The sequence below is a fragment of the Squalius cephalus genome (genome assembly GCF_949319135.1).
Source record: "Squalius cephalus genome assembly, chromosome: 9".
Taxonomy (NCBI): Eukaryota; Metazoa; Chordata; class Actinopteri; order Cypriniformes; family Leuciscidae; genus Squalius; species Squalius cephalus.
The window spans coordinates 34,050,456-34,064,669 of record NC_137130.1 but is presented as its reverse complement, the minus strand read 5'-3'; the positions used below and the strand labels follow the sequence as shown (position 1 = coordinate 34,064,669).

General features: G+C 37.3%; 1 protein-coding gene across 4 annotated transcripts in view; it reads right to left on the bottom strand.

The window, feature by feature from the left end:
• Window positions 1–2,194: 2,194 nt before the first annotated feature.
• Window positions 2,195–14,214, bottom strand: part of ubr3 (ubiquitin protein ligase E3 component n-recognin 3) — a 78,191-nt gene continuing 66,171 nt past the window's right edge. For all 4 annotated transcript variants that reach the window (XM_079880260.1, XM_079880258.1, XM_079880257.1 and 1 more), the window contains 8 exons: window positions 13,767–13,867; window positions 9,689–9,813; window positions 8,387–8,494; window positions 7,567–7,692; window positions 7,124–7,300; window positions 4,868–5,077; window positions 4,635–4,774; window positions 2,195–3,928 (listed from right to left, as the gene is read on the bottom strand). In XM_079880260.1, coding sequence (XP_079736386.1) covers window positions 3,811–3,928; window positions 4,635–4,774; window positions 4,868–5,077; window positions 7,124–7,300; window positions 7,567–7,692; window positions 8,387–8,494; window positions 9,689–9,813; window positions 13,767–13,867 — 1,105 coding nt within the window. In that variant the 3' untranslated portion in view covers window positions 2,195–3,810. The remainder of the gene's footprint in view (window positions 3,929–4,634; window positions 4,775–4,867; window positions 5,078–7,123; window positions 7,301–7,566; window positions 7,693–8,386; window positions 8,495–9,688; window positions 9,814–13,766; window positions 13,868–14,214) is intronic.

The window sequence follows — 14,214 nt, the reverse complement described above, 5'->3', positions numbered from 1 at the left end:
CAAAGTTATATTAAAAAATGTCCTGGCTCTTACAAGCTTGATAATGGCTATCTGTCTTTGGAAGTCCATCAAAGCGTATCTATGCATGATTAAAGTGCTCTCTGCGTCACCGTACGTTAATAAAGGCCTTCTGAAGTGAAGTGTAAGAAAAGACGGCCGTACGCATCGATTTACGCCAAAAGAGTAACCCCTGAAAGAAGAATGTCATATACACCTAGGATGGCTTGAGGGTGAGTAAACCATGGGCTAATTTTCATTTTTGGGTGAACTATCCCTTTAATATAGAACAGTGATTAAACCGACTGGAACTACCTGTGCATTAACTGTCTGAACGCACACATTCCAGCCAATCAGAATAGAGTATTCTGACATACCATCGTATAGATGAACAATCTTTGCATAGCCAGGTGGTGAGAGCAGAAATTTTAATATGTGGATAGTATAAAAGTAACAATTTTTGGATTATAACGCTTGACAAAAAAACAAAAACAAAGGCATTTCAGAGCATCTGTATATTTTATTCACATATGTTACATTTTGCATTAAATGTCATTAAAAGTCACCCTTTCAGAGATGACATCATAAAGTCTGAATCAGCACCTACAGTAATGTACTGTATTACTGCCTGCCTGACAAGCATTCACCGCAGGAGAACACACCAGCATTATCCACCCATCACACTTAGCACAACTGTCTGTCTATACAAAGTGGGGAAGGAGAGAAATAAGAACTCTCTCAAAGGGGGAAAAAAAAAACAGCAGCATGCAAGAAATCAAGATAAAATAATGAAAAGAAGCTAACTTCAAGTGCACTGAAAACATCCTCCATCCAGCATGACATGATTGCAGCAATGATAATCAACACTTACCAATCAAACTGATCAATACAAACCAAACATGCTTTTTTTCCTGGTACGAGAGTGTCTGAATATGTGTGTGGTATTGGGGGGTGCTTGACGGTCTTCAGTAAGAAACAAAGCAAGCAAATTACCCTCAATAAAGCTGGACGTTACACGTCCCTGTAACTGCACTAAATATAATTTTCACAAGGGCTCCACTGATGTTATTTTGATTGTGACACCACATTAAATTACTTTCAACAACTCTTAATGTGGTGTCACACAAGGCAAATTATTATAATGTTTAAACTGGGAAAATTTTGTGTTAATGTGATCTTAATTTTTGATCTTAATTTTTAAGGGGGAAATGATGAAAGGAGGAAGTACTTGAACTAAATCACCTGCTAACAGAGGAGCTGCTTAAAATAAAGAAACTGTGTGCCATACCATACATGTCCATCACTGGACTGGGCTGTAATATTACATTTGATGTGATCCAGTTTAACGCATTTTCAAATAATTAACATGTGCATACATAATGCCCTTTCCAAATGAACAGATTACACAATCAAAGATGGTCCGAGGACAGAGCTTTGAGGAACACCGCATTTATCAGCCTGGAAAACTAGCCTTCGCTAAATGTCTATTTGTATAAAGCACCAAATTACTTTTTTTTTTATCCTCTTTCTTTTTGATAACATTAAAACATCTTTTTTTATTTTTTTTATTTGGTCTGATTCTTTTTCCACAAAGGAGATACACACAATCTGGCCAAGTTCAAACACTTTAGATCAGGAATTCAATATCTGAGTGGTGTGTGCATCAAAATAATATCACAATAATACATAAATATTGTCTTTAAACGGGGAAAAAAACAAACCTTCACAACCCGCAAAATCTTAGAGGAGGAGAAATTAGACTCCGGCAGCCAGTTGCGACAAAACTCAAAGTCAAGACAAATTATTACTAAGAGCTTTCTTAACTTTAGAGATTTGTTTCCAACTGATCACTGAGCCTGTATATATATATAAGCCCAGCAGGACATAAGCCCTCTGTCTCTGAGCATCTACATGATCTCATCATTTAAGTTGTGTGATGAGGCTCTTTGAAACAGAGCTCAGTGTATTGGAAAACACTGCCCCCTGTGGACCATCTGACACCAGTCTAGGCATTATCATGTAATTAGAATATGGGAAAGACAATCAAGACCTTGAGAGACAATTGACTTGGTGGGTATGCGGTCAGATTTTTGGCCTATAGTGAGGTAAGAAACTTACCCAGAACAAGAACATACCCAGGTCACTATTTCACCCTTAATCAAAAATAATAAATTATATTTTGCATTAAAAACTAAGCTTATTTTTTTTTAGAACCAGTATTTTCTCTTTTTTTGCATTGCAATTGCATTGCATTACTTTCCTGACAATTCAAGCACATCTGACCACTCTTTACAATAAAGCCAAAACACCACTGAGAAACAAGAAAAAAACATTAAGATGCATTACATTAATGAGAAATGTTTGACTGTGACGAAAATGATGCAGAAATTTTTTTATCTACATAAGCTTCATTTTCTTAATGCAAAAAATAGTTTGGTAAAACTTGAAGCCTTTATTAACAATGCATTATAAAAGTATTTATAATGTACGTTATAATGGATTTGACCTTTTCATAAATAATTGTAAACAAAGTTAAAATGCATTATAATATTTACAAATTCATTGTTACATCTGAAATTAGTTTGTCGTGTTTTAATGCATGTGTTTACATTTTTTAAAGGTGTAACAGTGAATAGATAAGTATTATAATGTATTGCAACTGTGGTTACAATTATTGATGAGAACAAACAATGTATTATAAGGTGCATTACAAGGCATAATTAAAGCATTACAATAATACTTATTAAATAATTTTATAATGCATAATATTTAAAGGCTTTAAGTAAAGTTTTACCACTTGTTCTTTTCTTATATGTATTATTTTCAAAAGGCCTTGGGTGAGAAAAGGATAACCTTTATGCAAGGGAAAAAAGCCAAAGACCATAAAGACTTGTCCTGTCTCCAGCCATATAATGTGCCAAGAAATGCTGTACAAGGTTACAGGGGAATTTTTTTTTCTATAATAAACTCAACAGACCAGCCAACCACCATCAAACACAGAGCCTTCATTAGAAAAAAGAAAAAGAAAGAAAAAAAAAAAAGATGAAAATTGTAAAAAATATTTTTTTTTTTTACAAAGGTATAATTTAGGTTTTTTTTTTAAACAATGAATAGCAGCACTTTTTAAATATTAAAATCTTTTATCTGAGACTACAAAACAAAAAACAAACAAAATAAAATACCTGAGGATGACTGCAACTACACCTTGACTCGGAGACAACTCGTGCTTTAGCTCTAATCTGTTCATATTTTGTCTCATACACTGCTTTTCAACTCAGTCACTCTTATGAGATGTCTTTAAACTCAAATAGCATGACATGACTACACACATCGCACTGGTCATGGGGTGGTGGGGGGATATGTTGAGAGTCTTGGTACCTTTAGCATTCAAGGTTTTGATATTAATTCTGATATCTGTACATGATTTGTTTCAACGTTGGTCAGAATAGTTTTTTTTTCTTCCAAGAATCTCTCATCTTAGTTTTCCAAATATTACAGAACGGGAGCATTTTTTTCCACTTGTGCGTCTAACAGGATTGACACAGATTCACTCAATGTGCTTTTCACTGTGAGCTTGCTGGGACAAAAAAAATTCTCCCCTAAAAATCCACACGAAAAATTACTTTTAAACACACGCACGCACACGCTGTTAGTCATTAGGCTTGATTGTACACTAAACTTCACATGAACCCAGGCTGTGGCCAACTCAATGCAGGTTTCCATTAAATTACACGACAGAAATCCTCAGAGGATGACATAGAGGCTTGCGCCGACATCATGTGACCTGTCCTCTCCAGGATGTGGGCTGTACAGTTAAAGTCCATTGTAGTGGGGACCCCAGCGCTTGTTGATGTGGTCGAAGGTGTGTGACACCCACTGCTGCTCCAGGACGCGGTATCTCTCCTCACATAAATACAGAGGCTTTCCTCGACTACAGAACAGAAAAGATCAGGAGGTTACAGCAGGAAAGGTAAACCGTTTTCTCTACAAAAGACATGAACACTTCAAAAAGGTTTAGGCAGGGCTTTAAACTCACATAAAAGACTACTTGAGCAGGGCCAGAAATAAACAGAGGCTTGGGGCAAAAATGTCACCAAAATAAACAAAAATGCCCCCCAAATTCAAAATAAGGGGGCAAAAAAATTCCCCAGTACAATTAAACTAATTATATTTACAGCAAAAATGTTGACTTTGAGGCATTACATTTAGATTTGCTCACATTGCATCAGATTCCTTTGTACATGTTTTTTACGCAGCGTACAGGTACTGTACATTTATGCCACCTTTGAGCAGTATTAAACGAGTAAACAAACACAAATAAATGTCATGTCAGATGCTACTTCTGTTCTACCTTTGCAGTGTAAAGATGGCTTTTGTTTTTTTGTTAACAGCCTATTGTATTTTGATTGAAGTAACTGGTTAAATGTTAGTATTTGACATGAAGGACAACACAGATAAAATAAATATGTTAATTCTTAAAATTGCCCTTACAAATAATGATAAAACAACCCTGGAAATCAAATCCAGGGGCCAGATATTGCCCCTTAATGGAAAATGAAATTTCAGACCCTTCTACTGAGACCCTCAGAATGAAATCTAGATGCAATATCTGTCCATCAGAGCAGCGAGAGGTTTACCGTAGGTCTCTGTCCTCCTCTCCATGAGCGTCCAGATACACAGACCCCCACAGACAGAAGCGATGCCCTCGGATGATAATGATGACTGAGGCGTTTACCAGGAGGAAGATACTAGTCGCTGCTCCGCAGTGCTGGGAGTGCTTTGGATTTAAAAAAATAAAAAATAATTATAATCAGCATCATCAGTGTTTGGACCATTCAAACTGAGCTTTCAGCGTTTGCTGCACACTCACCAGCACACACTCACACACGCCCTGCTGTTTACAGCAGTGCCCCTTCAGACAGACGAAGGCGCCGCACACCAGGCAGAGCGCGGGGTCTTTGGGGGTTTTCCCACAGCTGGTGCAGGACTTCCTGTGGTAGAACTGGAAGATGGTGTTGTAATTGTCTGGGAGGTGCAGGAGGCGAGGGGCGGCCCACTGCGGATCCTGAACCAACAGAGACTGAAGAGAGACCAGATTTCATTAAAGGTGCTGTATGTAACTTTTTCACTCTACCAAAGCATAAAAATACCATAATATGTTTGCAGATATTGAGGAAACATGCTAAGTTCACATACTCGTTTCTCTGAAAAACACTTCTACAGCCAGTTATTTTACTTTGAATGTGTGTTTCCAGGCTGGAATGTTTGTTATTGTCAGGGGTGCACATAACATTTTTGGTCTTGTTCTCAGGGGAGAACCTGGGGTTGTTGCTTGGTCCTCACATTTTCAAATGCATTTTTTCCTTAACCCACCTCACGGGAGGAACAAATTAGAGGGATGCATAATATATTGTTAAATATTGTTATCTGACTATACCTACATCCAAATTAAAAAAAAAAAAAAAAAAAAAAAAAAAAAAAAAAAAAAGAGCACACTTTAAAATAGTCAAATTTTTATCAAGCAGTAGGCTAATATGGCCTAGTCGAGTCTATGCAGACTGCTTGTTATTATCAGAGATGGCAACGCCGGCGAAGGAGGTAACTTTACGTGACAAACTCAAAAAAGGAGAATTAAAAACAAAGGCAATAGAAGGTCATCCATCCATTTTTCCCCCAAAACGCTATAAATCCATCCTTTTTATATATATATTTTTTTTTTAAATTGATGGTTTGTCTTTTTTTTTTTAAAGTATTTTGTCATTTATGAGGAAAAAACAATCTTACGTGAGTGACAGTTCTCCATTACGGACGCGACCACTCTGAAAGCGCCGCGGCACTAAAAGACTTTCAAACATTCACAGAGACCTCAAACAGAAAGCACAAAGCCTTTCTTTAAAGCGAATTTCATTTTGTATTAATTGTATCTTAATTTTAATCCATGTTTCATTAACCAATTTCCAGGTTTTAATAAATAAAAAAAGTAAATAGGCTATCTTGATTGTTTAGGCTATTTTTTAATTATAGCCTAAGTGTAAAATATTAGGCTGTGTATACCGACATGGATCAATTATTAATATTAAATTTCATCTGTCTTTTGTAGGCATAGGCTAGCTGATGGCGCACCAACGAAAAATCCTAAATGATGTGCCAAAATGCGTTTTCTATTAGGCTACAATGAAAATATTGTACGGTCAGGTTTGCCGAAGTTCGTTTAATTTAGGCTATATTTATTTAAATTATTTATTAATTTTTGTCCATGTGCGCCGATCGGAGACGGAGTTCACTGCTGATATTCTGAGGTAAGAGAGTTTTCTAGTCTCGCGGCTGTCATCAGCAGCGCCTTGCATTGCCCAATCAGCGGATGGCGGGCGGGTGCGGTTTTGAAAATTGGTCAAAAACGTTGGTGCGGATGGATGGCGGACGGATGATGAGTTTTGCGATGCGGTTGCGGATGAAATAGACCATCCGCGCATCTCTAGTTCTGAGGCCTATCCAACACCACAGATTGCGCACCTATCTATCCCCAAATCTTAGGTACGCAAATGAGGGTTGCGGCAATTCATCTGGTTTAATTGGGTAGCGCATGCGCACCTGCGCACCACTTATGTGCATCCCTGGTTATTGTTTTGGTCTGTGATACCGCACGTTGCCAATTTGGCAATTTTCATTGTCCATTGCACTCGTTCCTGTTGCGCGTGCTCAAACTGGCAACCCATGTGAGCGCCGTCCAGTCTGAGGAGCAGGAGAAACGGTGATCTCCGATATTTTGAATTGGACTGCAGTACCTATTTCGACCACTAGTTGTCATTCTTACATACCGGTACTGCACCTTTAAAGCTATGGATCTTGCAGGATGTTTTAATGGTACACAGACCTCTTATATTTCAAAAGATCAAGGCAAATTTGAAATGACCCCTTTAATTTGTATTTGAGTCTTATTGGTTCAAAACCCTGCTAAGCAATCTTGAATATCAAAGATGATGTTATTGAAGCTGGTTACGCTTGGTTTGGTCACAGTGGTTAACAGTAATAAAAAAAAAAAACAATTGGTTAAAACAACACTGACGTTAGCAACACATTACATAAAACAGGGTTACAAAGAATCAAGACACAAACAGACACTGACCACAGACTGTTGGGAGGGTGTATTGGACAGAGCGATGACCTCTGAACACCACTGGCTAATCAGATCGAAAGCGTTGAAGTTCCAGTCCAGACACGCGGCGCTGCTCATGGATCCACTGGACTGAACAGAACCAGTCAAACTCAGACACCCGGTCAGCAGAGAAAACTCCTCCTCCACCTGTGACGAGAGACAGCCGTGAGTCTATCAACTGTGCTGAATGAGAGCCAACATGTGTGTGAGAACCTATTTAACCATATTCTGGGAAGTGAGCAAAATCCCCAAAACTTCCATTTGGGGATTCATTTGAAAAACAGTATAAAATTAAAATAAATATATATATTTTTCCTCTTAAGGTGTGAGAGTTAGGTTATGGCATTTAAAACTAGCTGTAGAAGTCTATGTAATGTCCCCATCTAGAGAGTGATGTAAATGTGTGTGTGTACCTGGCATCCGGGTAAGCTGTCTCCATACAAGTGGTGTTGCAGTAAACAGGACAGTCTCAGGAAGGGCAGACAGAACTGCTGTAGGGTGAACTCAATGGACTGAGGAGACCACACACTGGAGCTCAACTACACAGAGAAGACATCATTAATCACAGCTCATTCCCTGGTGATAACACAACATCTTCCTCAGAGATGATTTGCTTTGAAAGAACAAGCTTTAGGCTCATATAACAGTGAGCTGCAGATTCCTATATAATAGATTATTACTCTTCTATGGCTAATTCTCATGAAACTGTGTTTTCTAAATAAAAATTCTATGTATAGATGATCCGCTGTTGTTCCATTTTTTTGGTTTTCACAAAAAAAAACTAAGCAGCACAACAGTTTTCAACATTGATAATAATCAGAAATGTGTCTTGAGCATCAAATCAGCATATTCGAATGATTTCTGAAGGATCATGTGACACTGAAGAGTAATGATGCTGCTTTGTCAAAACAATAAGAAAATAGTGAATAGATGTACTGTCCCATGACACATTTGCAAGATATGTTCAACAATGGGTCTTTGGATACTCGTTTACACTTTTCTTCACTAAAAAGGATCTGAACCTGCTGTTCTCTGAACTACATATTCTCATTATTACTGCTGATGGTGAATTTTTGTCCAATAAATTTGCATAATGGTAGTATAGTCAGACTTGTAACCCGCACTAACTTGGATGGGTTAAATGCAGAGGACACATTCTGAGTACTTGGCCTTCACATGACACTTTCACTTTCAGTGCTGTGCGGTCCTTTCGTGATGTTGAAGAGGACTCACCACGAATGCTTCCTCAGAGTTGGTGTCGTACACATCTTTGGCCTTCGTCAGCTCGGAGATCACGTGACCCAGGAGCGACTCCCATGATTTGTCAGAGTTTGGCGTGTTCTGCATATTGAAATAGCATTGAATGTTATAAACTAAAGCAAAGAAAAAAGTGCTTTTAACTAACTGGATTGAAATACTGCATATTGGCTGTTTCAAAACCTAGTGAGCTGACTATCTAGACAACATTATTGGCCATCACAAATGGATTAAATGCACCAATAATACCCAATACTGCAGTCTAAGAAGGAACTTGCTCGGTTTTGAAACACTCTGTGTGTTGTTTTAAACGTAGTCAGCAATTTGCAAAAGCAATAGAAGTTTCAGACAGAGAGAGATGTGAATTAAAGCAGTCTGACTGATGACATGAAACTTCACCTTAGTCCATTTATTTCCCATAAAGCCCATCTACACCAAAAATAGACATTTAATGGAAGGCAGAACCATTGCTAATGATCTCTTCTGTGCTAATGAAAACCTCAGAGCGATTTATCTGAAGGATTTCCTGTAGTAGCTCCTCGCTCTGGGTTTTCTGAAGATTACTGCCATCACCCCTTAAACAGGATTGAGGGCCAAGAACACATTCTTTCTCTTAATAAAATTAGCTTATCGTAAGGGTCTTAAAGATAGTTCACCCAAAAATGCAAATTCTGTCATCATTTACTCACCCTCATGACGTTCCAAACCTGTAAGACTTTTGTTCATCTTCGGTACATAAATGAAGATCTTTTTAATGAAATCTGAGAGATTTCTGTCCCTCCATTGACAGCTACGCATTGACTACTATTTGAAGCTTCAAAAAGTTTTCGTTTTCCAAATTTTCTGAAGAGACTCGATCGCTTTATAAGATGAACAGATTTAATTCAGGCTTTTATTCACATATAAACATTCATCAACTCACACATCAGTTGTGGTAAACGGAACCTCAAGAATGTTTTTTCAATTTCTCGTCTTCTACTGTTATTTTAGTGTTTCAACATAACAACCTGATACAATGGTTGTACTTTCAGACTTTTGTGCAATGATTAACTATGATGAACTGCATTTGAAGTCTTTTTTTTTTTCCCCAAAATCATAAAGGGACATTTGGTCTGTCATTTTGTTTGACGGGCACACCAGCCCTTGAAAAGCGGTAGGCGTGGTAATCAATCATGAAAGTCAATTGGCTGGCGTATGCCTAAGAAAGCTTTTTGATTGGTGTTTGGCTGGATATGTGATTGGCTGAGATGGCTGTGATGTTACGCTCATTGGTCTCACCTTCTTGGCAGCTCCTGTGTTGCTCCAGGCGAGTCTCTCCTCACGGCTGAATCTGATGGACAGAGCGGCCAGAGCCTGTGTGAACTGCAGACTGTACAACACCTTCACCACACACGTGAAGTGCTCTGCACACAAACACAACATGCTTATCATCAACACAAGATGTAGTCTCTTATGTTTAAACAACATGAAATTTTCACTTTAATAAATGTTTGTGGTCATACTGTGCATTATTCATCATGATGAAAGAAAAACATTTTATTTCACTCATATTCCATACGATTATGACTGTTGCACATTCTAGGTAAATATTTTATCACTTAAAAGGTTAGTTCACCCAAAAATAAATATAAATGTCTATCTTCATTTGTGTTCCAAAGATGAACGAAAGTCTAACTGGTTTGGAACGACATGAGGGTGAGTAATTGAACTATACCATTAAAGCCTTCCCTGCACCCACGATCTTGCTGTTGCCTTGCTCTACTGTTCAAGCAACAGGAACGCTAATGTAATTTATTTATACAAATGTAACTTTGAGAACTTAATGTTTTTAACCCACGCCACAATTAGGTTAACAAATCTAATTTACCTGGAAAAGTGGTATTAAATCTTGTGATATCTGAGCCACAGTTAATGAAACTGCTTCATTAAAAAAAGACAGCATATTTAACATGGCGAGTCAATATGAAGTATATTGACATATGTGCTATATGACAGTGACATATAGCAAAAATAAAATTTCTGTCATTAATCACCCTCATGTCATTCCAAACCTGTAAGACTTTTCGTTCATCTTCGAATGAAGAACTTTGATTAAATCTGAGAGATTTCTGTCCCTCCATTGACAGCTACGCAACTACCACTTTGAACCCTCAAAAAGTTCATGAAGAGATCGTAACACTAAATGACTTTTGGCTTTTATTCACTTAAACGGAAGCTCAAGCATGTTCCTATCTATCTATCTATCTATCTATCTATCTATCTATCTATCTATCTATCTATCTATCTATCTATCTATCTATCTATCTATCTATCTATCTATCTATCTATCTATCTATCTATCTATCTATCTATTTGTTACTGTGATCAAAAGTTGAATTTTCAGCATCATTACTCAAGTCTTCAGTGTCACATGATCCCTCAGAAATCATTCTAATATGATGATTTGATGCTCAAGAAACATTTATTGTTATTATCAATGTTGAAAACGGTTGTGCTTTGAACGGTAGTGTACATTGAAAATGCATCGTTCAATATATTTCCAGTGGACAAGAACGAAGATATGAAAATTAAATGTGACCTGAGACCTTGAGACAATAGGACAATTTAAACTGGACTTCTGTTCCTCACAAATTAAGTCTATGGATAAATACAAGTGGGGCAATAACTACAATATCATTCTATCAATTCTTAAACTTTTACTTTGGTCCTCCCAAACTGTAAAAATGTCAGTTGCAAGATGCAACAAGATGCATTGAGAGACATCCACTCAAACAGCTCTATAGACGGCAGAGCTTTCAAGAGAATCATGGGTCTTTTGTTAAGACACAAAAATCAATCATGTGACTGTGTACAGAAAAAGGACATCTGATTTTTTTTTTGAGAGGGTAATTAGCCCTTGTTCATGTAGCAGGTGTTAAGACCGGTTGTGAGATGAAAAGCCACACACTCGCGCACACACAGACAATGACACTCCATTAACATCCTCACCAGAGACAGACACCACACACACACACACACACACACACACACAAGTTTCTTTGTGACAGCACTAAACTACTCTCTAACACATGCACAGCCTGTTTCTGTTCTAATACGAGCTTTGTCTTGTGTCTTCAGACTGATGGACCCGAATCGATCTTCTGCTCACAATGACAAAACACATGATGCTTATTTGAGTCAATCAATAATTAGTGATTAACCAAGACAGTCCTGGCCCATCTAAAGACTAAACTCACATGTGAAGGGTAGGGTGTGTGAGGGGAAAGAGGAAGATGTTTTCTTAAGTGCAGTACATCTACTGTAGCAGATTTGCTCTCATGTGTTTTCTGCTGGTTGGCCTTGTGCATCATAACTGTCAACATTTTAGGAGTGTGTGAGTGGAGTTTCAGAAAAAAATGCATAGAAGCACTTTGCAGGAGGGAATAAAACGATATGATAAAAACAAAACTTTAAAAATCTGTTCAAGTAACTGCATTTGTTTTCTGTTCCTTGCCATTGTTGCCTCGAGCTTGCTTATTGTGGCATTAAAGAATTATGTGGTGACCTTCTAGAAGCTCCCTGTTTAAACTACATATATAAATATTACCATTAATACTTTTCGATTACCACTTACTCTCGCCAACATTTAAATATCTTAATAGAACAATACCAACCAATATTTAAAGGGGTCATGGATTGAGAAATCAAATTTCCCTTGAGCTTTTGACATATGAGAGGTATGTCATACTATAAGAATATCCTGTAAGTTTCAGAACTGAAAACTTCCTTGTTAGTCCAAAAACAGCTTTTATTGTAACCAAGCCCAGATAACAACTTATTGCGGAATGTGTCAATCTATAGATAGGTGAAAGACCACCTCTGCAGAAGAAAATAAACGCCTACTTCATCATTGCAACTTTGGCCCTGCCCACTGGCGTGTTAGTGAGATGACGAGTAGAGAAGAGCAATACAGGATCACTGGACTAAAAATAACATTACCCTTTAAAGGATCCTAATGCTAGGAATGTGGTTATTTATTTTCAACAATGTGAGTGTCTCAGTTCAGCATTATTTATTTGTATTCGATACATTTCACCGTGGATTATTTTGTAAATCAGTTGCAATTTCGGCGCAGGTTTTGCAAACAGACTTTTATGATATGGACTCGACAGTAATGCCAAAACATGTAAGTAACCTTGTTGATTCTAATGCCAGATCTGTGGCCAGTGATTTCTGATAGGTAATGATTAATGTACAGTCCGATGTTCTTTGTCTATGTGTCAGTAAATCAAACCTAAACTGTCAACTTCAACTTCACATTGTTTCTCTAAGTAGGAAGAAAATAATCTGTTATTTAAACTGGGATTAAATTATATATAAAAAGCGATCAAAGAACACTTCCTTTACAACTGCTAGAGCTGTCAATCAAACACGTAAAAAAACTCACGTAAAAATCAACTAATCTTTTATTAGGGCCCGAGCACCGATGGTGTGAGGACCCTCTTGGAATTGCTCCGTTTTTTACATCGTGTTTGCACTGATAGTTATGATGAAGACATTATGCATAGTGTGCATTCATAGAATTGCAAAGACAAGATCACTGCATTCATGCGCTCAACATGTCTGCGATCGGCTTCAATGCTCATCACTGCAACCTTTCATGCCACCATCTAAATATAATTGTATAGATCTAAATATAATGCTATAATCAACAATTTTCACGATTAGTAAATTTTGAGAGCTATAATAGTAAAAACAAGCTAAACGTTTTTGAGAAAGACACACATGCAATACAATTTCAAATGCAAAGGTGTTAGCCAATCACAGCAGAGGGCGTTTACACTGAAGTTTCTCAGCAGACACGCCCCTTCAAACAGAGCATTCAAATCAGAAAAAAATGCCTTTTATTTCTAAATTAAGACAATTTCATTTCATTAAGATCACTTGTATCATCATTATACATAGTTTAAATTGCTATATTTAATTGATCTATATAAATAAAGTTCAGATGGAAACTTTTGGTTGTTGCTTTTAACTGATTTTGTAAAAGCATGAAGCTGGTACTTTAAATTGGAATTGATTGGTAGAAATGCCTTTACTTAATTCTAGATTTATGTACATGTCAGGGTGTAAGACTGAATGTTTTTGATTAAACATTTTCCTTTTTAAATCACATTTTTATCATTAACTGTTAATCTGTCAATCTTATTTGATAAATGAGTCATTAAGAAGGTCTTTCATTTACTGTCTGGTATAAACATGAACAGAATTTGTGATTTCATGTTACTGTGTGTGTGTGTGTGTGTGTGTGTGTGTGTGTGTGTGTGTGTGTGTGTGTGTGTGTGTGTGTGTGTGTGTGTGTGTGTGTGTGTGTTACCTTTGCGTAAAGGCTGAGGCATGGTGAGGATGAAGATGATGAGGAGGGATGGGACATCTCTGAAGAGCATGGGCACCTCAGGACGTTCATCATCACAGAACCTGCACACAAAACAGAATTACACAACAGTACAGCACTAAATGCTGTAGAGAAACACACAAAACACATGATATAAACATCAAATACACACAGCATTTTTAACTTGGGTGCATGAAACTGTGATCTACAGACGAAACTATCTTGCACACACACAGCACAACTTAAATTATGTAAAAACAGGACCATCACTGTGGGCGAATATTCATGAAGCTGCAAATCCTTTCAATACAATTTTACTGTAAATGTACAGTAGGTGGGCAGGTTACATATAAAAACCCAAGACCGCAATTAAAATATAAAAGAAAACAGAACAGCAAATATTTATTTATTCACTTATAAATAATGAGTG